We start from the raw sequence: 22,590 nt of genomic DNA on the forward strand, positions 1-22,590 counted from the left end.
GATAGATGAGATGTTTTTTTAATTGTAAACCTAATCGAAATTCCATCTTAATTTAAGCCTCGTTGGTCGACGATAACAATGGAAATATTATGCATGTGTAAAAAAATAATACTTTTATCTTAATTATTATGGTTTAAAAGTTTAATAATAATAATATCGAGACATAATAATAGGTCATATATATCAGGAAGCTATGTACTAAGCACTATTTTTTCTTTTTTGTTCAACTGCAACAATCTTAATATCTGAAATATTTGAAGAGGAAAACAAGTGAAGAAAGAAACTTTTGTGCCTTAAGTTTTAACATAATGAAAGCTTTTGTTTTCTTTTTCAAAGAAAAAGAAAGACCATGTCATATTAAGTTTCTGAAAAGAATTGATGACGTATTAGTTTGGGAATTGGATACTAGAAAATTTGATTCCTTCCTGACACCCATACCAACTCTTTCAACCTTATCTATGTGAATCATGCCCAATGAGAAGAGCAATAAATGACTTTGATGGACCTCTCTTTTGAATGCTGAAAATTGATACCAAACACTTATTAGATCTGAACAACTCGATGTAAGTCTAAAAGTCGTAAGCAAAAGGCATGCATGCATGCGTCCCTACCACTCTTCATTTCGTGAGGTGGAAGACACTACGAATATACAAAATGCCCTAATGCTAACTTGGTCCTTAAGAAGAGAAAAAAATACTACTTTGCTTTGAATCAACTACTAAGTTGAATCTAATTGAGTGTAGTTATTCAAGTTTAGTCTGCTAAAAACTTTGGTCAACTCGGACGAACTGGAATAAGTACTCCAAGATCTGAAATACACGTTAAAGAAAGACTTGGTCTTGTAGGAAATTGTAAAGACTTTGTATGTTTCTTTGGTTATTACTACAATGGCACAAATATATATGTGTGTTTGTGTGTATGAGTTCGATTTAAACTAGAATTTTGGAAGAAAGTTTTTGGTTTAAATTTGAGGTGTACTCGGTGAGTAAGAAAGTATTAATTATTTATCTTTTTGTTATTTAAATTTGTATATGTTTGATTTTTTTTTTCTAAGAACACTTTAATGCGGCTGGCTTGTATTAATTAAATAAGCACTTTGGAAAGAGAAGTGAGAATTTAATTATGAATAGATTGATTTAACTTAATTTATAATTTTTGGACACTACTATAGAGTGTAATGATTTGAAATAAGTTGGCCAATGAGACTGTGTTTAAGATGGTAAAAATAAGCTTGTAGATTTGTTGTTTTTATTTTAAAATTTATCTCCAAGGCTTATGATATTACCATAGAAAAAAAAAATGATAGAATCTTATTCATTATAATAACAAAATGTAAGATACTACCACTCACATCAACAACCCATCTAATAGTGATGTGATAGTAAACAAGTTGTTAATATTAATTAGTCAAAATAAGACCAGATTTATATTAAGATCTTGGTGTACATCACTATCCATATAAGATATATTTTGAGAGGTTTGATGCTACATGAGAAACTAATTAGGATATGGATGGAAGGAGATATTGCCAAAGAGTTGTTGGATAGGAGATGTCACGCTTGCTCACATCAATCACGAGTATAATGATTGATTAAAAAAGGGGAAAGAGATTGAAGTCTTGTCCTAAGATTGTTTAAGTGAACAGTTGGAGTCTAATAGAAGTTGACATTCCAACCTACGTAGAGCATGCATGCCGTCGTTTAGTCTTTTCTCTTTGACCAAACCTGTCTCAAACTTTTCTTTTTTAATTAAAATTATAGTTGTCAATAAAATACTGATAAAAAAATATTAGGGTTAAATATATTTTACCGTCGTATATTTATGCCTAAAATTATTTTACTCTTTGTACTTAAAAAAATCTCAAACTAGTTTTATGATTAAAGTAAGATCGTTAATTTTTTTCTGTTAATTAAATTTTAACAGAACGACGTCAAAATGATCAAAATACACTATCGTGTTTGTTAGACAAAATATGCAGGTTTATGCAATAATATAGCTAAATGACTAAAATAGTCGTGATGTTTAGTTAAATTTAATTAGAAAATAAACAGCTTCACTTTAGTCATAAGTATAGGGATTGAGACTTTTTGAAGTACGAGAGGTAAAATAATTTGGGGCTTAAGTACACGATGGTAAAATGTATTTAACCCAAAATACTAATATTAGAAACCCCAACAAGTTACGTGTTTATATATGTAAATTTAAGAGAAACAAATGCTAATCTCACTAGCAATTTATACATGTAAATTGCTGAACTTATTAACGATTTATTTAAAAATTTTAACACGAAATATTGATAGAATAAAAAAAGTCTTGCCTTAGGTTTTATTTTTTTATTTTTTATTGTCACACATAAAAAGCATTAATTAGATCAACATCTTATATAGAAGAATAAACGTTGAACTTATTGGCGCGCTCTCTTCTTACATAAAATGCTGATAAGTTTAACATGATAATTATAGTGAAATAGACTCTTTTTAATATTAAGTCTAATGAGTGATTAAACTTAATATTAAAAAGAGTCTATTTCACTATAATTATCATGTTAAACTTATCAGTATTTTAGAGTGATTAAACAAATTTGGAAGAGGGTTAGTTTGTTCATTTCTTACGAGGAGACCATTTTCTAAAACCAAGTGACAATGTTTGAAGACTAATCACTTTTAGAATTAGCCATCTAATACTTTTCAAGATCTCTAGGCTTACATTTGCATTCAACACCCTACTCTTTTTAGGGTTAAATACATTTTACCCCTATATATTTATGCCTAGAATCATTTTATCTACTTCAAAAAGTCTCAAATCAGTTCCTGTACTTATAACTAAAGTGAAACCATTTATTTTTTCTATTAAAGTTATTGAAGGCACACCCAATGACCAAAATACCCCTTCTTGTTTATTAGGAAAAATAGATGGGTTTTTTAATCTATATTTATCTTATTCTTAGATGTGATATAACTATTAAATTTCATAGAAACTCATGTTTAATAAAATTTACTATATATTTGGCACAATCTAAAAAATAAGAGAAGAAATATGTAGATTTTTTAATAAAAAGAAATGCTTATATATGAGGAGAAAGATATTTTTGTCCATAAAAAAATGAAAAATAAAGGGAATTCAGCCCTCCATTCAATTTTTGAAATTTTTTAGGTGCTATCCGTTAATTTAGATGGAAAAACTAACGGTAAGAGACTGGTTCGAGACATTTTGAAATACATGGAAGTAAATTAATTTTGAGGGGGCAAAATATATTTAACCTTCTTTTATTTGTAATTTAGATTTTAAATTTCTAATATTTATAAATTACTCCCTATTTTATGCAAAACAGAGAATGGAGGGACGAATAATTTAAAGTCTTGAATAAGTGTATAATTTTTCTGAAATTTTTAACTTAATTTTCGATATTTTCTTTTGAAACAAAATGCTAATTTTTTTTTTTTGGAGAAAAAAACAAAGCGTTAAAGTTTGAAATCTCATTTAATGTTCGCAAGTAATTGCTCATCTAGATTAAAAATTCTGGAATCAATAATCCACACACAAACAAAAATGAAAGAAGAAAGTTCCAGATCACTGCACTCAGCACTAAATTCTCTACGCCATCCATAATAAATTCCTGCACCCGAATAGTACAACCATACAGAACTCATTCCTACTTCTCCATCGCTAAGATCCCCTGTACCTAATAAATTCATCTCATCCCATTTCGAGTTTCTGGCTATTTTAAGTCTTCCTCTAATTTTATCTACACCTATAATTTATTTTCATATGAGTCAGTTACTTATATGAAAATTTTAAATCTTCTAAAAAATTTATTAAGCCTCATAGAAAACTTTTTATATAACGACCTATTAAAAAGAAATTCCCTACTACTTATATTTTATTTAAGGATTTAAAATTTCTATATAATTCATTGATTTGGGAGGACTAATTTAGTCAAAAGCTCTCCCCTTTCCTCGTAGGACCATTCCTTTCCTTATCCCTCCAGACTACCATTTCTGGAGGATAGATTCTGTGATCTTGGTATCTAATTTACAGCCATCTACTTACTGCAAAAGAGAAGAAAAAAGAAGAACTACTGACACAAGACAAAAAGTTTGATCATTTCGTCACCCTCTGTTGCTGATTCCTTTTAGTAGTTGTTGGATTCAGAATGTTGGAATTGGTTTGATACTGTGTAATAATTTGTTCTTTTGTTCATTATTTGATGGCCGCAAAGTTCGAGGCATCCTATTTTGCATCAATTATCTGAAGAATAGACAGATAAAAAAATTCGTGATTCTTCAGAATGGCCATCCAGAACAAAGCTGAGTTGGAAGATCCGATGCCATCCAGAATACTAAAGCAATCTTTGGAACTTTCTGTGACAATTACATAAAGTTTTCCCATCAAGAGAGTAAAAATGATCATATAGTCAAACTTGCTTATAATATACAAAAATTTCTTTTCACTATATAACGAAATCCATAATAGAGTTTATCCTCCGGTCGCTCTTATTTTGTATGATCTTGAGAATCTTGAAACCAATCTTGCAGTTTGAGTTCCTGTTCTGATTTAAATTTATCATAATTCCCTATCATGGACAACATATCAGGACTGTAAAAAATTTCAGCAACTGTGGCAGATTCCTCAAGATGACCATCCAATAAATGGCTTGATAGAGGCAGCTCATCACCTTCGGCATCTGTGGGAGTTGAAATAGTGCATGAACCCATCACTGATGTTTGTGGAGAAATACAAGGCATTAACTGCTTGCTTTTATCGCCTTTCGGTACTTCGTCAGGTCGAGACCATCTGACGCCAGCTGCTCTTTGCTTAGTTGAGTTAAGCACAGATGATAAATAACCACGGCTGCTTCCTCCACCCTGCCGACTATTTCCAGTGCTAGAATTGAAAGCATCCTGGGTACTGGAGCTGCTTCTACCTACTTGAAAGCCCCAACTGGGGTTCCTGATCAACCTGAACCAATTAGCCAATAGTAAAATATGAAACTTTCCAGCAGGAGCCAGTTAACAGATCAAAAGTGACCATTATTGATGATATGAGCTTGCAGTGCAGTATTTGCTACGGCAAAAACATAGTGCGATAGTGCCAATTCAGATTTCAAAAATTGACACCCCATTTCTGCCGACAAAAAATTTGCAAGAAAATCATGCAACTCAAGTTAAGCTAAGCTTTCTTTTTCTTTTTTATGAAGACTTTTGTGTTGTTGATGCATGTCTGTTCTTAAGCATTCTATTAATGTTTATTTGTGAAGTTCCCTATATTATAAAGAAAAGTAAAGCTTGTCAAGATAAAAACACAGAAGCTGCATTACAATGAGGTCACACTCATCTTCAACTTCAATTTCGAGGTCATAAAATCAAGATCTAGATACTTAACAAGCAACCTAACTGGTCAAACAAAAAAACACTAAGGTTATCTGCAATTGAGTGTATCTGTAACTCAATTATCGAATCAATTTACCTAAATTAAGTCTTAATACACTTACACATGGAAAAGGGCTCCACTTTTAGAATTGTAATTGCATATAGTGTGAGCCCAACAATATGGTTCCTGTCTTATTGAATATAGGACCTTGTCGGTCACATCTAATTGGCTATAATCTATATTTTTCTTTTACTGCTTCCAACCTTCCACTAAAGAAGGGTGTAAGCTAAATTAATACTGCTTGTTATATTGCTTATATAGGACAAAAACAAAGTACTTATTAGGTGAAAAATTGCCTCACCTTAGCACCTAAGCAAGCATCAAGAGTATCCACTTTGACAGTACTGGTGCAACCCAAACAGAAATAAAGCTTAAGATGCAAAACAACTAACAGATAAAGTTTACAACAAAGATAGGAAGTCAAATCTTTACCTACTTATGGGCCTGCGAAAACCAATGTAAGCTCACCTTTTCTTAACCTAAACAGGAAATATGACCACAAAACAAGTGTGAATAATACATAGAAACAATTAGGAAGTTTAAATGAAACTTCCTCTGCAATAAGTTGGGTTCCAGCGCAATGATACGGAGCTAGCATGCATTCTTATTAGATAATTGAATTATATTTTGATGGCAAGAAAAACAATATTCAATTATAGACCCAAAAATTCTTAGATGGAAGAATCAAGTCTTACCACGAAGTGATACACTAATACTTATCTAAGTGCCTAGCCTATCTCTCTCAGTACCAACATCAGAATTATCTTGTATTTATTTCTAGCCAAAAGCTCATAAAAGGAAGTCACTAAACAAATAACCTATTGCCTTCTAGCCTCCTATAGTTTTTCTTTTCTCTAGGTTGTCCATAGTTCAGCAATACTTTTTGGTTTTCCACTGAAGAGAAGTCAGATTGTTCCAACATTTTCCAGTCTTTTAGCAACTTTTGCAGATGGGAGAAAGATGGCTCACCCTCTCATTATCACAAAATACACATTCGACACTGGTCCCAAAATTCGTTTTTTTAAGGTTGTTTTTTTGTCAACACATTATTATAAACCAACCATAACAAAACTCTAATTTCAAGGAATTATGAGCTTCCAAAGAAAAGGATAAAATAGAGAAAGTGAACTTCCAAAGAAAAGGATTCTTGCAGAACATTTTAGTCTGAAGCAAGTGGCCTTCATTTTCATAAATTACATGAGGAAAACTTTTCCCATGTCTCATTTGGAGTCTTTCAAAGCCTTCACCATCATTTGGTTAACAAAGGATGTATTCATGCCAGTTAAATCTATTATTCCCATTCTCCCAAACTCTTTTCCTTTACAAACTTATTACGAGCTACTTAAGGCATAACGTCTTCTATCATTTCTTTGCCTTTCCAAAACCCTCGCTTCTCATCTAATCAAATCTCTTGCATACCCACTTTGGCATATGGAAGGACAAATAATATAGAGGTATAGCTGTAAGCATAGTGTTGACAATTATAATCCTTCTTCCAAACGATAATAACTTGTGTTCGTTCTTTTTCCAACTTTTCAATAAATGGACGCAGTCCTTCCTCAAATATACCACCACTTAAAGGCAAATCAAGATATTTATTAACAGGTAAATATTCCTTCAAACTTCTGCCCTTTTCTGCCACCTTCCAAATAAACCAATGTAATTTTCTTAGTACTCAACCCAAAGGCTCCCTTAAGGCAATGTGAAAGCCACTTCAAAATGAATGCCTCTTTAGAATCATCATTACAAAATAATAAGGTGTCATTTGCATATTGTAAGTTTAACACCTCATTATTCACCAATCAGATCATCAAACCAGTTATCATTTCCTATATTTCATTCATTCCATCTATTGCCAGAAACCAGAACAAATGGAAGAGCTGGAGGATGATCCTCTAGTATTTAATCTTATTCAGCATGTGAAACCTTCCCTATTTTTCCATAAACTATTCCTATAATCTGACCTGTAGTCATCCCCATCCTCATTCACTCCCTCCATTTGGGACAAAAATTTATAATTTAGTAATGTCCTCCATATAGTCCCATTTAACATGCTTTGGAATCTAGTTTTATCTTTTAACAACACTCCCCTCTCCTTTATTTAGCATTACATACCCACTTCATGAAAGCTTACTACACTATCCAAGATGAATTTGTTTTTTTATAGAAGCAGACTAACACCCATTAATTAACATATCCATCACCTCAACATATTAACCAACAATTCCTATTTACTTTATGAATGCAAATTCAACAGATTAAATAGGCCTGAACTCCACCGCTCTCTCAGCTACTTTATTATATGGAATCTAACATATCATAGCATAATCCACATATATGTGTCCTACTTCCTTTACATATCCATTCTTTCACAATAAAAGATAAAAAATAATTGAGTACTTCTAGAATACTTCTTGGATACTTTTGGGAGTTCAAAGATAAGTCAAATTAGGGATTCTTGTTAGGTCGGGAAGGTTCACTTTGTAATAAAACTTCGCCTTAATTTCATTCTATTGGGCATGATCTGAATTTGAAAGAGACTTATAATAGGATTTTAGGCTGCACTCAACTTATGATTAATAGATCAGCTTACTCCAGTTTGCTGTTGATACTAGTGCCTAGCAATTTCTTATGTTAGATATGTGCTTAGGCATATAATATCACACATTATGACAAAAGTAAAATATAATACAAGCATACATGAATCTACTTTTATTTGCAGAGCATTGTACATAAATGTGTCTGAAAATATGTATATATAGTAGACATATGATACCTTGTTTTTCATGATATACTCTAATGGCGTATCCAAACCTTGTGTAATCCATATCCTATATAGTATTCATCAAGGATTTCCTTGCAGTTGGCATAGTGTTTGTCAAGGTTCGAAAATTTGGATTGGGATCAGCCTTCCAAAAAACGATACGTATCGGCCGTGTTGATCGCTTGAATCAGATCAATCTTTTTTTTAATTATGATACTATTTAAAAATATAGAAAAATTTATAAAACTTAGAAAATATGATAAAAAAAAGAAAATAAAGAATGAAAAACTATGGTGCAGTGAAAATTAAAAAGAAGAAGAGATTAGAGAAAAAACGAATAGAAGAAAATCAAACAAAAGAAAGAAAAACTTTGGTATAGTAAAAATTGAAAGAAGAATAGATTAAAGGGCGTACAGAAGAAAATCAAACAAAAGAAAGAAAAGCTTTGGTGTAGTGAAAAAGAAGAAAAGAGAAAGAAAAAGAGAGAGTAAAAGAAATAAAAAAACTGAGAGAGAAATAAAGAAATAAAATTAAAAAAATTATATATTAGAGTTTGCCAGAGTTCATCGAAGCTAGATCTCTCCGTAAGAGAAATAATGGCTATTTGGTAAAGAGAAAGAGAGAAAGAAAAAGTGAAAGAGAGAAAAAGAGAGTGAAAAAAAAGAAATAGAAAGAGAGAGTTTGGACTGGGCCTAGATTGGCTGATCCTACTAACCATAGTGTGTGCCACCCAACAACTCATCTAACACATGTTATGGCACATGCCATGCCAACTTGCCATGTTGGCACTACTAAAATGCCCAAAGGTAGGGGGCAAGTGGAATATAGAGAGCAAGATAGAGAGTGAGAGAAAGGATGACGGAGAGAGTGGGATGGAGAGAGAATTTACTGATAGAGAAGAGACAAATAAGCAAATTTAACTTAGATCTTTATGGATCTAACTTGATAAGAGTGATTTACTAGGATGCTTATCCTAGGCATATTACATCTTTATGGATATAATATCTTTATAGATAATTGGATATAATATGCCTAGGATACGTATATATAGAACATATTAGAATTAGTGAACTTTTGTACTTTCATTTTCTTAACTGAGGAATTCTATATTAGCTTTTTGTATGATAGTTTATATAAGGAGATCTTTAGTAAATTTATTTAAAGAACTACCGTTCATAATAAAGAACTAGTATTACTGATGCGGACACCACTGATAGGATGCGATGGCGTGTGTACCAGCGCAGGAGGCGCCGACAGTTGATCCCTCCTATAGGGATTTGGGTCTGATTTTGATTTATTTAGGGTGTCTTTTGTTTATTTTCTATGTAGGGTGTTTTTTGCTTAATTCCATTGTAATTCTATATATAGACCCATTATATTTTTTTTGGAACTTAATGAAAGTTTATGTGATTTTATTCTCTGAAGAATTTTGGTGTGAAACAATTTTCTTAGGGTGGAGGAGTGAAACCCCATTCCTTTCCTTCCTATTTTCTCTTTATCTTTCTCCACCATGTTTTGCATCATTTTGGTATCAGAGCGAAGGATCCTAGTTTATGGACGTCCCTCCTCCTGGGTTCTACGCCGCTCCACATTTATTCTTTGCACAACCAATCGCTCCACGAACACCGGAACGTCAAGAAATCCGGCATATGACGAGCAAGGAAATTACCGTCGATGAGGAACAAAAAGAATCTGTTGTCATAGCGGAATCACCACCGCGTAAGATCCCAAATCCTTCAAAAAGTAATTATTGTTGCATTATTTAGTGATTTACTGTTTCATCTTTATTTTTATTTTTTTAAATTGAAAAAAAGAGAAAAAAAATCAGTGTTTCAAATTTTCGAAAATTTTCATTTTTGGCTCTTAATTTCTATTAAATCCCAACCAATTCCTTCTTTTCCTAAACTTCCTACCAAATTTCTTATTTCTTCTCAACATCCCAACAAATCCTATCTTTCCTAAAGTTCCTACCAAATTTCCTATTTCTTCTCAACATCCCAACAAATCCTATCTTTCCTAATTTTTCTCCGTTCAATATTTCTAATTTTCGAATTCCCTCCCTAACTTGAAACCAACCCCTTCAAATCAGCTCCAAATCCTTGAGTCCAAAACCCAAACCCTGTTAGACTAAACCTGCAACCCGTTAATCATAACCACTCAACCCGTTACCCAACTTCATCCCCAACCTCTCCCTCACCTCACACCAAGCCCTAGCCCTTTCCCGTCGCTGCTGCCCCAATGCCACCCCGATTCTGCCCTGCCTCGACGCCGACGCCCATGCCATGATTTTCCATGCTTTGTTCCTTGCCGTAGCTCTGACTGCGACCATCACTGCTAGACCGTCCGATCTCTCCACTGCCTTGGACTTTGCTGTCGACGTCGCCAATATTGCTGCTGACCACTCCCTAGTGCTGACGGGAAGGACATGTACAACAACACATTGTGGACGAAGAGGGGAGGAAGAAGAAGGGTGAAAACAAATTAATTAATTTCAATTCTTTTTTTCCTCAGATGGTCAGGTACATGCTCTTTTCAATGTATTAAATATTTTTGGGCTATTCTTTTCTAGTATCATCTCTAAACTTTTATCAATTCCTGCTGTCCACATATAGTGAGGGAGAGATTACATAGAAACTTTATATGCTTTAGTCCTGATATTAAGAGATGTGTGGTTCATCTCTTAATATCAGGACTAAAGCATATAAGGTTTCTATGTAATCTCTCCCTCACTATATTAGTATTATGTTAATTTTTGGAAAGAAATTTAATGGGTTGGGCATTTATGAAATGTGACTTTTGTTTAAAAACCATTAAATCTTGACATTAGTCTTTAATCTAATACAAATGTCTTGATCTAAATTCAATTAAGTATTCATTTTTAAGATTTTCTTGACTGCATAGCATATCATCTCATATCATTTAGATCAAGACATTTGTATTAGATTAAATTTAGGAGACGTCTGCATTGCATTAGGTTAGAACACTATTTAATTTTGTTTAAATTAGCAAGCATAAAATTAAAAAGATAATATATATATATATATAATAAATATAAAAAAAATTTGAAAAATAAAAATAAAGCAATACCTAACTCACTCATTGTATATTAGTGTATGCCAACACGTAGAGGTAAGGCTTTTCTCCTCAGTTATTCTAGTGAGTCCAGCAGTAGCAGTATAGATCCCGAACTTATTAAGAAGCTCGACGATATTATGGGACAACTAGGTACCTTAGCTCAACAAGTCAGGGATACTCAAGATACTTTGCTTGGGTATCAACGGGTGACCGATGAACGACTATATAGGGTAGAAAGACCCCGTGAGCACACCGCTCCTCAAAATAATTACCGCCTTGACCTTGAACGTGGTGAATCTCCTACTCCTTTACCTCGTCAACACTTTCAAGGGAATGAGCGAGATCCTGATGAGCGGTACCTTTAAAGCATTAAAATTGATGCTCCGATGTTTGATGGTCATCTAGACCCGCAGCACTTCTTGGACTGGATCAAAGACATGGACCGTTACTTTAAATGGTATGATATGTCGGAAGTTCGTAAAGTCAGATTTGCTGCCATGAAATTGACTAGGAAAGCAAATCAATACTGGACCAACGTTGAGACTCTTCGTGAGATTAGAGGTGAGCTTCCAATTGAAATTTGGGTTGACATGAAAAATGAACTAAAACGTAAATATCTCTCACCTTCTTATTACCCTAAACATCTAGACAGATGGAACCGACTTACCCAAGGGAGTAAGTCAGTTAAGGATTACGTTGCGGCCTTTGATGAATTGCTTGTTCGGTGTAGCGTGATCGAATCAGAAACCCTTATGCAAATCTTGTCCAGATTTAGGGTTGGCCTACGTGAAGAATTGAGAAGCAAACTTTTTGCCCGTAATATTGATACTTTGGAAAAGGCCTACAGCTTAGTTCAAGACTTAGAGGAGTCTAGACCTAACTAGATCTCAAGAAATTTTGAAACAAGATCACAAATCCATAAATCCTCCACAGGTCCTCATCAATCCAAAACTACCTGATGCAAAACGTGGTGGAGAAAGATGAAGAAGAGAAAATAAGAAGGAAATGAATGGGGTTTCACACCTCCACCCTAAGAAAATGGTTTCACACCAAAATTCTTTAGAGAATAAAATCACATAAACTTTCATTAAGTTCCAAAGAAAATATAACGGGTCTATATATAGATCTAAAATGGAATTAAGCAAAAAACACCCTACATAGAAAATAAACAAAAGACACCCTAAATAAATCAAAATCAGAACCAGATCCTTATAGGAGGGATCATCAACTGTCGGCGCCTTCTATGCTGGTACATACGCCATCACGTTCTATCAGTGATGTCTGCATCATTACCAATCAATCTTTTAACTGATCTACCCCTAGCCCTTCACAATCCAGGGTAGAATACAAGGGTAAGAGCGTCGAGAAAGACTTTTCTAAGGTTAATCCTCGGGTCAAATGCTATAAGTGTCAAGGCTATGGACATGTGGCTACAAATTATGCGAGCCCGTATAAAATAAGTTTAATTGAGGAACCCTTCGAAGAAGACTCCGAATAAGATTTTGATGGATATGTTCACCATGTAGATGGTGAAGAAGGAGATTTTGAGGATGAAGAGGAAGAAAATACCCTAGGATGCCCAAGGCACATAGACTCCACCATGTTACATGTTGTTAGATGTGCCCTCTCTCAACCTAAAGTCAATGATGATTGGAGGCGCAGCTCCATTTTCCACACGTTCATGAAAATTGGAGGTAAAAATTGTAAAGTAATTGTGGATAGTGGCAGTTGTATAAATGCAGTGTCTTCCACCATTATTTCAAAACTAAACCTGAGAACGGTTTTCCATCCTAATCCTTACAAGGTTTCGTGGATCAATTCAACCACGCTGGAAATAAAAGAGCGTTGTTTGGTTCCAATTGAATTCACGACTTATAAGGATAAAATCTGGTGCGATGTATTGACCATGGATGTGGGCCAAATTATCCTTGGAAGGCCTTGGCTATTTGATAATGATGTGCATATTTATGGCCGTTCAAATACGAGGGTAAGAAAATCAAAATTCTTCCCTCGCAGCCTAGAGGTGGTAAGATGGAAAAGAAGACTGATCCCATCCACTCGGACAGTAAAGTCAGCTTGATTAGTGCGAGAAGCATTGAACACGAGATGAGTAAAGGAACTCCTATTCTGATTTTTGTTGCTCGAGAAATTCTAAACGAGCCTAGTGAATCGATTCCTTTTGAAGCCACTGCTGTGATTGAGGAATTTTCGGATGTCTTTCCAGAGGATCTACCAAATGAATTGCCACCAATGAGAGATATTCAACATGTTATCGATTTCGTCCCAAGTGCATCTCTTCCTAACTTGCCTCATTACAGACTTAATCCAACTGAACATGCTGAACGCAAACGGCAAGTTGACGAGTTATTGAGAAAAGGCTTTTTGAAGGAAAGCCTAAGTCCTTGCGCAGTTCCCACATTGTTAACGCCAAAGAAAGATGGAACCTGGTGCATGTGCGTTGACAGCCACACTATTAATCGAATAATGGTAAAATACCTTTTTTCCATTCCTCGTTTGGATGACATGCTGGACATGATGGCAGGGGCCACGATCTTTTCAAAGATAGATTTAAAAAGTGGCTATCACCAAATTCGTATACGCCCTGGCGATGAATGGAAGACGGCGTTTAAAACAAAAGATGGGTTATATGAATGGACGGTTATGCCTTTTGGCTTGACTAATGCTCTGAGTACTTTCATGAGAGTAATGACTCAAATATTACGACCTTTTATGGGACAATTTTTAGTCGTATACTTTGATGACATCCTTATCTATAATCGATCTCGGGAGCAACATATAGATCATCTTCGGCAAGTCTGCGCTGTCTTGAGGAGAGAGTAATTGTATGCAAACCCTAAGAAATGTACGTTTCTGACAAGCAAAATTATTTTCTTGGGTTTCATTATTTCATCTAAAGGAGTGTCTGCAGACCTTGCTAAGGTCAAAGTTATTAAAGAATGGCCGAGACGTGAGAAGTTTTCATGGGCTCGCTACCTTCTATCGTCGGTTCATCAAAGGGTTTAGTACCATTATGGCTCCAATAACAAAATGCCTCAAGAAAGGTGAATTTAAGTGGTCAGCAAGTTCTACTAAAGCTTTCACTGAAATAAAAAAGACGGCTAATGCACTGAGTCGTCGCATGATTCTTCTTTCAAGGATGAATGCAGAAGTAATAGGGTTTGATAAAATCAAAACTGAATATGAATCATGTCCGGATTTTCAGGAAGTTTACAAATTTATTAAGCGATGGAGCGACTCAAGAAGTAGATGGTTTCATCTTGCAAGATGGCTATCTATTTAAGTCTCGAAAGTTATGTATTCCCAACACCTCGTTAAGGGAATTTTTAATTTGGGAATTGCATGCTGGGGGTTTAGCTGGACATTTTGGGCACGCGAAAACTATTGAAGCTACGGAACATCGATTTTTCTGGCCAAGCTAAAAGAGAGATGTTATGAGACTTGTTAGTCGATGTCATGCATGTCAACTCGCTAAGCAGTGAAAGCAAAATACAGGATTGTACACGCCTTTACTTGTTTCTAGTTGTCCTTGGCAAGATGTTAGTATGGACTTCGTACTTGGACTTCCAAAGACCACCCGAAAGCATGATTCCGTTCTTGTGGTGGTGGATTGATTTTCAAAGATGGCCCACTTTATACCCTGTTCCCGAAATTTTGATGCCTTTCGAGTTGCTAAAATCTATTTTGACGAAATTGTTAAGTTGCACGGGCTACCAAAAACTATTGTATCATATAGGGATGTAAAATTCACTAGCTATTTTTGGAAAACTCTATGGCATAAGATGGGAACTAAGCTTCAGTATTTAACTGCTTTCCACCCACAAATTGACGGGCAAACTGAAATAGTCAATAGGAGCTTAGGTAACCTACTGAGAACTCTTGTCGGCGAGAATCTAAGAGACTAGGATCAAAAACCTCCAACTGCTGAATTTGCATATAATAATTCTATTAATAGATCCATAGGTCTGAGTCCAATTGAGGTAGTATATGGTTACAAACCTAAGCAACCAATAGATCTCATTCCTATGTCCCATTATCATAGGTTGTCTGAGTCTACATCTGCATTCGCATCACATATTCATGATTTAAATAAAGAAATCAGTAACATAATTTCTCAAAATAATACTAATTATAAAATTCGAGCTGATGTAAGAAGGAGATTCAAAGAATTTAATGTTGGAGACTTTGTGATGGTCCGGATACATCCGGAACGGTTCCCACCTGGAACTGTCAAAAAGTTGCATGCACAAAGTGCCGGACCTTTTAAAATTCTCAAGAAAATTAATGATAATGCTTATGTTCTAGATCTCCCTAGTGATTTCGACATTAGTTCTACTTTTAATATTGAGGATCTAGTAACTTATAAAGGTCCAGATTTTACCCCAGATAATCAACTAGACACTGAGCCTACCCATGAGCCTGTTTATGAGAGACCCTTTTTACCTCCACTTCCTAATATTCCACCTAACACAGCAGATGAAATTGATAAAATTTTAGATGATGAAATTATTTCAACTAGAGAAGGTGGATCCCAACGGTATCTAGTACGTTGGAAAGGACGACCTACATCACGATTTGGAGGTGCATCACCATAATACCTTAGAGCAGTATGAGAGCATCACACTCTTCTCTCCCACCCGGGGAGAATGATGCGGACATCACTGATAGGACGCGATGGCGTGTGTACCAACGCATGGGGCACCGACAGTTGATGATCCCTCCTATAGGGATGTGGTTCTGATTTTGATTTATTTAGGGTGTCTTTTGTTTATTTCCTATGTAAGGTGTTTTTGCTTAATTCCATTGTAGGCCTATCTATAGACCCATTATATTTTCTTTGGAACTTAATGAAAGTTTATGTGATTTTATTTTCTGAAGAATTTTGGTGTGAAACCATTTTCTTAGGGTGGAGGTGTGAAACCCCATTCCTTTCCTTCCTATTTTCTCTTCATCTTTCTCCACCATGTTTTGCATCAATTACGTAGTATATTACTAATCAAGATGTAAGATAAACAAGCAATTCAATCCATCAATCAAAAGAAATTGCCTATTGTAGCATGATTTTTTAGAAACCTTCTAGTTCCGATAAGAAAAAGTAGTCTCCTTCAATTTGGCTTCTGTTGATAGGAATCTCGGAAGTACCTAAGAAGTATCTAAGAAGTATACCAGAAGTATCCACAATATTAAATTTAATTTTAAAAATTTGGAATATTTTAAGGAAGTATCCAATGAGTATCGTATCTGATACACTATCAGATGCAGATACGGCAAGAGTATTCCTAGATGGCTATGGTCCTACATACAATGGTGTAGATGAGTTGAGCTTGATCGAACCTATTTTGACCAAGCTCGGTTTGAAACTAAGTTCAAGTGCTAAAATTCTGTTCAGGCTTGACTTGAAAAGCATTCAAGTTGACCCCAATTTGAGCTCAATTCAAGCTCGAGCTTTAAATGAGCCTAATTCAAGCTCAGGCACTAAAAAAACTCAATTTAGTCCAATTCGACCCTAATTCAATCTTTAATCAAGCCGGTTGGCTCAAGCTTGATTTAAGCTTGAATTGAATAAGGTTTGATTACGATGGGTAGAAACTAATTTATATCAATCCTAAAAGGATAAGAGATGATATGAACCAATAGACTAAGATCTAATGGTCCCAAACTATATATGATATATATTAATATAATATAAAAATCAATTAGAGCATGACTGAGCTGATCCTAAGTGAGTTAGCTTGGGCTCAAGCTAGGCTTGAAATTAATTTCAATCCTATTTTACCATTAATGCTCAGTCCATTTAATTGCAAACCGAGCTTGAGATGAGCTAAGCTCGAGCTACTCGATTATTTTGACAGCCCTACGTATAAAGCCTTGAGCAATTAAAACTTTCTGCTGATGTTTACCCGTCCCATCCTAGTGATAGCTTTGAGACTTCTTGTTGGAGCTCCTCCTAATCTAGCTGTCTTCTTCATCGCTTTATTACTGCTCTATTTTGCAGAGGTTGGATATCTAGGACCATTCTAATAATTACAAATTTACAATAGGAGGTTGTTCTTCACCTGAATCAATCTCTTATTTCTTGCAAGTTGCACTATAACAATTGATGCCCAATGTTGCCATACTTGAAAGAGATGATGCTAGTGTGAAATGAAGCTTCCCAAACCTTCTTTGATGCAACCAAAAACAGGTTTTTACCTAGTGTTTGACAAATTCCTTCAAAAATTCAACTTATAAACCTTTCCCTTCCTCCAATTCCAAGGGTTTGCACCTGTTTAAAGGCCCTTTGAAACATCATTCTATGATAAACCATAAAAAAGTAGGCAATAGATCATCTAATAGAGTATAGAGCTGGAATTAGATTAGGTTTATGGTTAGAGAGTTAGAGATAGGGTAAAGGTTAGGATTTGGGAAAGGCTCAGGTTGCAAGAGGGATGATGAGTAGCTCATCTCTTTGGAAAGGAATGAAAAATAATTGTAATTTTCTATTTTTATATTTGAAAATATTTAAATTGTTCTGAACATAATTATTAGAACCGGACGAGATCTTGACCCGGTTAGTGGTCAAGTCACTAGTTCAACTAGTCGTCGGACTACTAGAATTATTTAAAATATATAAATAATATATTTACAATTCTAAATAATTCTAAAAACTAAAAAATATATATATATAAGCAATATACAAATTGTATATTTTCATTATTTAGTCATTTTTGCAATCAAATTATATGATGTGCAAAATCATATCTTAATTAACTTTTAATTTTTTTTAAAGTTTAAAATTACCCTTAGGATAAATAATAGAATAATTGAGTATTAAGGAAAACTAGGTAATTTAAAAAAATATGAGCAACTCAGTTGGTTCATAGAAACCTGTTGAGTTGTTTGATTCATGGGTTGAATCACCGGGTCAACCGGTTTTTACAGGGCCAATTGCATTTTCGGCCAATAACAAAACGGAATTAGCTTGGTGATCAGTTAACTAGTCCAACCATCCGGTTTAATCTGATTATGATAACTATAGTTCTAAGCCCTACTCTTAAGTTCTAAACATATGAATAATCAACTTAGAAAAAATTGGATAAGGTGGCATCAACACAACCATAATATATGCGTACCGTGGCTAATACTTGACTTATGTCTAGTTATTTCTTATGGATTTTATATTTCTCAAATAAGTCAATATGATAAAAACAAGAGAATATATGTGCATTTATATAATGAGGTAGTGCAAATTATCTCCTATAATAGTATGAAATCTAGACATGCCAATTGGGTTTTAGGAAGGTTGCGGAACCAATAAATATATTGTTAATGCAACAGAATATATGGGTGTAAACGAGCCGAGCCTGAGTGAGTCGACTCCGGCTCAGGCTCGGATCAAAATTACTTTCAAGCCTTATAATTTTGCTCAGGCTAGGCTTAGCTCAAGCTCAAGTTGAGTCTAACCAAGCTCGAGCCGTGCCCGAGCTCGGCTCGAGCTTGATTAGAGGATGAGGAGGCAGTGGCCGCGTGGACAACGGCTTGCTGAAGGAGGAGTAGAAGACGAATGGAGGAGGAGGCGATGACATGCCAATGGAGGAAGAGGACGGAGGAGATGGTCAATGGAGGAGGAGAAAGCCGACGGAGTGAAGGAAGAAGAGGAGGCCAACGCCGAGCTCAACGCTGATAGAGGAAGTCGCCGAAAGACACCGGAGGAGATGGTCGATGGATGAGGAGGAGGAGGTCGACAGAGAGGAGGTGGCGAGGGCTTGCCGATGGAGGCCGACGGAGAGGAGGAGGCCATATGGGTGAGGGTGTTCGCGTGGGGTGAGGCTATGGGCGGTGGTCTAGTGGATGAGGGTGAGCATGTGGTGGGCAAGGGTGGGGAGGGTGACACTGATGGGTGAGGGTCATGATGATGGGTGAGGATGGAGAGGGTGACGGTGATGAGTGAGGGTGGGGTGAGTGAGGGTGATGGGTGAGGGTGATGAGTCAGGCTATCTAGCCGTGCCTGAGTAAGCCGGCTCTAGCTTAGGCTCGACTCTATATTAATTTCGAGTCAGTTTTAGTGGCTCGGGCTCGGCTCAGCTCTGACTGAGCCGAGTCGGACTCGAGCTTCAGCCGAGCCGAGCTTGAGCCGCTCGTCAAGCTTGACACCCCTAACAGAATAGAACTTTCCAGAGAGTCCTAATCATCAGGTAGTGCACATTATTTCCTTCTTCAACTTCCAAAATGACAGCAAAATCTACAAGCTACTCTAACATTATGTGAGACATTCATATACAAAGTGGATACAGAACTGCCTTTTGACCATGCAACAGATAGAAGCAGGCTTGAGGCAATGCATACCAAACTGGATTAGCCAATGCATGGGATCCAAATGGCCTAAATAATATCTGATGACTCTGATCCATTCCATATCAGGTGAACCTGATCTAGGTTTGTTGAACACTTCAGCTTAGAGACTTAACTGATGTTCTTTTTGTGGACAGATGAATAACAAATTGACAAGGATATACGAACAAAACTTGGGAAGGTCAGAATCATTACAACAAGCTAACACATATATAATAATTTGTCAAATAATTGAGATAACATTAGTTGATTTGATTAAGTACTGGACATCTTTTTCTTCAATAGCATCCAATCTAGATGACTGTTTAATTAGGTGTCAGAAATGTCTGGGCAATAGCTGCATTGATGATACAAGAAGATTAAGCTATTCAAAGAAAGCTAATCAAATTGAACAATCATATGGCAATTTTCAGAAAGTTACTGACATACCCTCTCTTTGGTTGGGATGTCGACATGATTAGTAGAGATTTATGAATGTCTTTTAACATGTCATCAGCAATAGGAAATCCATTTTCTGCCATAGACCTCACCACAGAAATAGAATCCTCAATGTCTTCAGTATCCAAGGTTACTTCATGAATCTTTTGCACAACCTTATCCTACAAGGAAGATTAAATTTGTCTTATTTAAGTAAAAATGTGTCACAAGGTAAATAAAGAAGCAGAGGAAGTTACTAAATTCACACAAAGTGACAAGAAGACTATGTTTTGAGTTCTTAAGGCTCAGACTAGATACCGTATAGCTAGTTTCCGTCTAACTAGAGAATAGAGATAAAATTCTGGTCCGTAAAACCAACCATGGATAGAAAATTTTACCTCCAGGCGATGTCATCGTTCAATATGATGGACAGCAATAAACTCTGTACTTTTAAGATTTAGACAGGAAATAGGACTTTTCCATATAATAATTCATTAAGTTCCGTATAGGAATGTCAAATCCGTAATCTAGTATTAAACCATAAAGGAAATCCATAGTCTAGAAATTGTCATAGATGCAAATGGATTCATGCTTAACAAAGGGAAGCCTATGATAGAACAAAAATATGACCTAAATTGTGTTGTGCGATTAGCAGATTACCTGTCTTAGGCAATATCTTGTATTGATTTAAGTTATGTAATGAAACTGAGCCAATAGGCTAAATAATGTAGTGGCACATATGTAAAAAGAACATTTTAAAGAACACAAATAAAATATAACTGGAATTTAGGCACTCACACCCTATTCAATAATTCAATAAAACAGTAAAACTCCAATTTAATTCAAACTACCATCACTTCTATAAAGTAACTTCTTTGATTTTATCAGTTCCTCTCGTCTCCAAATTGTTAAGCTTATTGGGCCTTGAAACATCCTGCTTAATGCTCCCTATCTTTGAAGAAAACTTAGTCTCCTTCAGCTTCGAGCCTTTTATAAACAACAAAATCAACAAGCTCTGTTGCAATGGTTTCAAGTCTTCAATCCCCAAATCATTAATGATGCTTAATTTTATGATTACAAAAATACCTTGGCGTTGAGGAGGTGGGGCATGGAACCTCGAGCATGTTCTTGGACGAAGAAAAGACCCACCGAGGGCTCGTTGGCGAGATACTTTATCATCTCATCCACTCCTTCCTTCACTTCTCCCACCCGAAAAAAAAAAATCCACCACAAATAAAAGCAAGTAAAAGATAAAGGAAATCAACAAGACTAAAAGGAAAGAATCGAGGAAATAGGTGGGATTCAGGCACCGTGCAAGAAGCCGTCAACGGTGGAGATCGCTTGCATCTTGGCGGAGGAAGACGGGCGGTCATCACGGATGTTGGTGGGAGAGGAGACGGAGAAGCATCCAAGGATAGAGAAAGCTGACGGTGTGCTGGGATGAGTTCAGGAACGGTAGGTAAAACCGTAAGAGGAGAGAAAGGAACAAATAGCGTGGGAAATGATAGGAACTTTTTCTTTTTTCCTCCAGTTGCTTAAAAACACAACTAATTTTTTTGATCATTGATTTTGCCTTCCATATCATTTATTTATATTATTTTAACTTTACTCAAAAAAAAATTAACAAAAATTAAGTATTTAATAATTATGAAAATTGTAAATATTTGAGTGTTGAATAATTATGACTTTAGTAATAGAATTGCCAAACAGAAAATAGAAGTACGGAATAACTGTGAATTTTATAATAAAATTAAATAACTTGTAAAAAATGCAAATTTGAATATATAATAAAAAACTGTGAAATAAAAATATTTAATAACTATGAAATTTATAATAAAACTACGAAATAAAAAATACAAATATTACATAATTATAAAATTTATAATAAAATTGTGAAACAGAATTATTTTTTTATTTTTTTAAACTTTTACCAATATTTCTATGCTAGAGCCATCCCATCATAGGAGAAACTTATAAATAAAAAATATAGAGAAAACGTTACAAGAAAAAAAACCAAAATAGGCTTAAGCAGTAAAAATAAACATTATGTATAGTTTTTATGCAAATCACCATATTTTTTTAACTTTATTATTGTAACTGTATAGATACACAATTGCTAATTTTCATAGTAGCTTCTTATTATAGATAGTTTAGAAAATCATATGTTTAATAAATTTAAAAAATATACCTAATTTATAGAAAAATTGTAATAATAACAATAATAATAGAGAGGTTTTACATAATTGTTATTAAATTCTTTTGAACTTTTTAATAACATATTATAATTGCAATTGAGTTTTTTCTAATAGCTAAATAATCTTTCCAAAATGAGATTATTAATAATATTAAAATAGTTACACTTTCATATATTTTATTTTAGCTTAAAACATGAGATTACTAATAATATTATATTATTTTTTCCAAAATTTCTTATGTTATCATTTTAAGAAAGAAAGATTTAATTAAGTTAATAAGTTAATACATAGTTTAAATAGTAAATATATTATTTTATCTATGAGTTAATATTTAATTCGATAAAATATTCGTTTGTTAAT

General features: G+C 34.7%; 1 protein-coding gene across 1 annotated transcript; it reads right to left on the reverse strand.

The window, feature by feature from the left end:
- Positions 1-4,308: 4,308 nt before the first annotated feature.
- LOC140800859 (uncharacterized) lies at positions 4,309-21,572 on the reverse strand. The gene is made up of 4 exons (XM_073155753.1): positions 21,346-21,572; positions 21,122-21,234; positions 20,048-20,217; positions 4,309-4,959 (listed from the first exon to the last, which is right to left on the reverse strand). The coding sequence occupies exons 1-4, from the start codon at positions 21,380-21,382 to the stop codon at positions 4,494-4,496; spliced, it is 786 nt and encodes a 261-aa protein (XP_073011854.1). The 5' UTR covers positions 21,383-21,572; the 3' UTR covers positions 4,309-4,493.
- Between the last annotated feature and the right edge of the window lie 1,018 nt (positions 21,573-22,590).

This window comes from Typha latifolia, chromosome 14 (assembly GCF_019914945.1).
Source record: "Typha latifolia isolate L0001 chromosome 14, TyphaL0001v2, whole genome shotgun sequence".
In the NCBI taxonomy this organism is placed as follows: domain Eukaryota; kingdom Viridiplantae; phylum Streptophyta; class Magnoliopsida; order Poales; family Typhaceae; genus Typha; species Typha latifolia.

Bases quoted from the DNA above. Each gene is read 5' to 3' on its own strand.
- LOC140800859 (XM_073155753.1), bottom strand. From the start codon at position 21,382: ATGCAAGCGATCTCCACCGTTGACGGCTTCTTGCACG. The intron at 21,235-21,345 runs GTGCCTGAATCC...GGGTGGGAGAAG, and splicing joins CGTTGACGGCTTCTTGCACG to TGAAGGAAGGAGTGGATGAG. The intron at 4,960-20,047 runs GTATGTCAGTAA...TAATTGGTTCAG, and splicing joins ACATCCCAACCAAAGAGAGG to GTTGATCAGGAACCCCAGTT.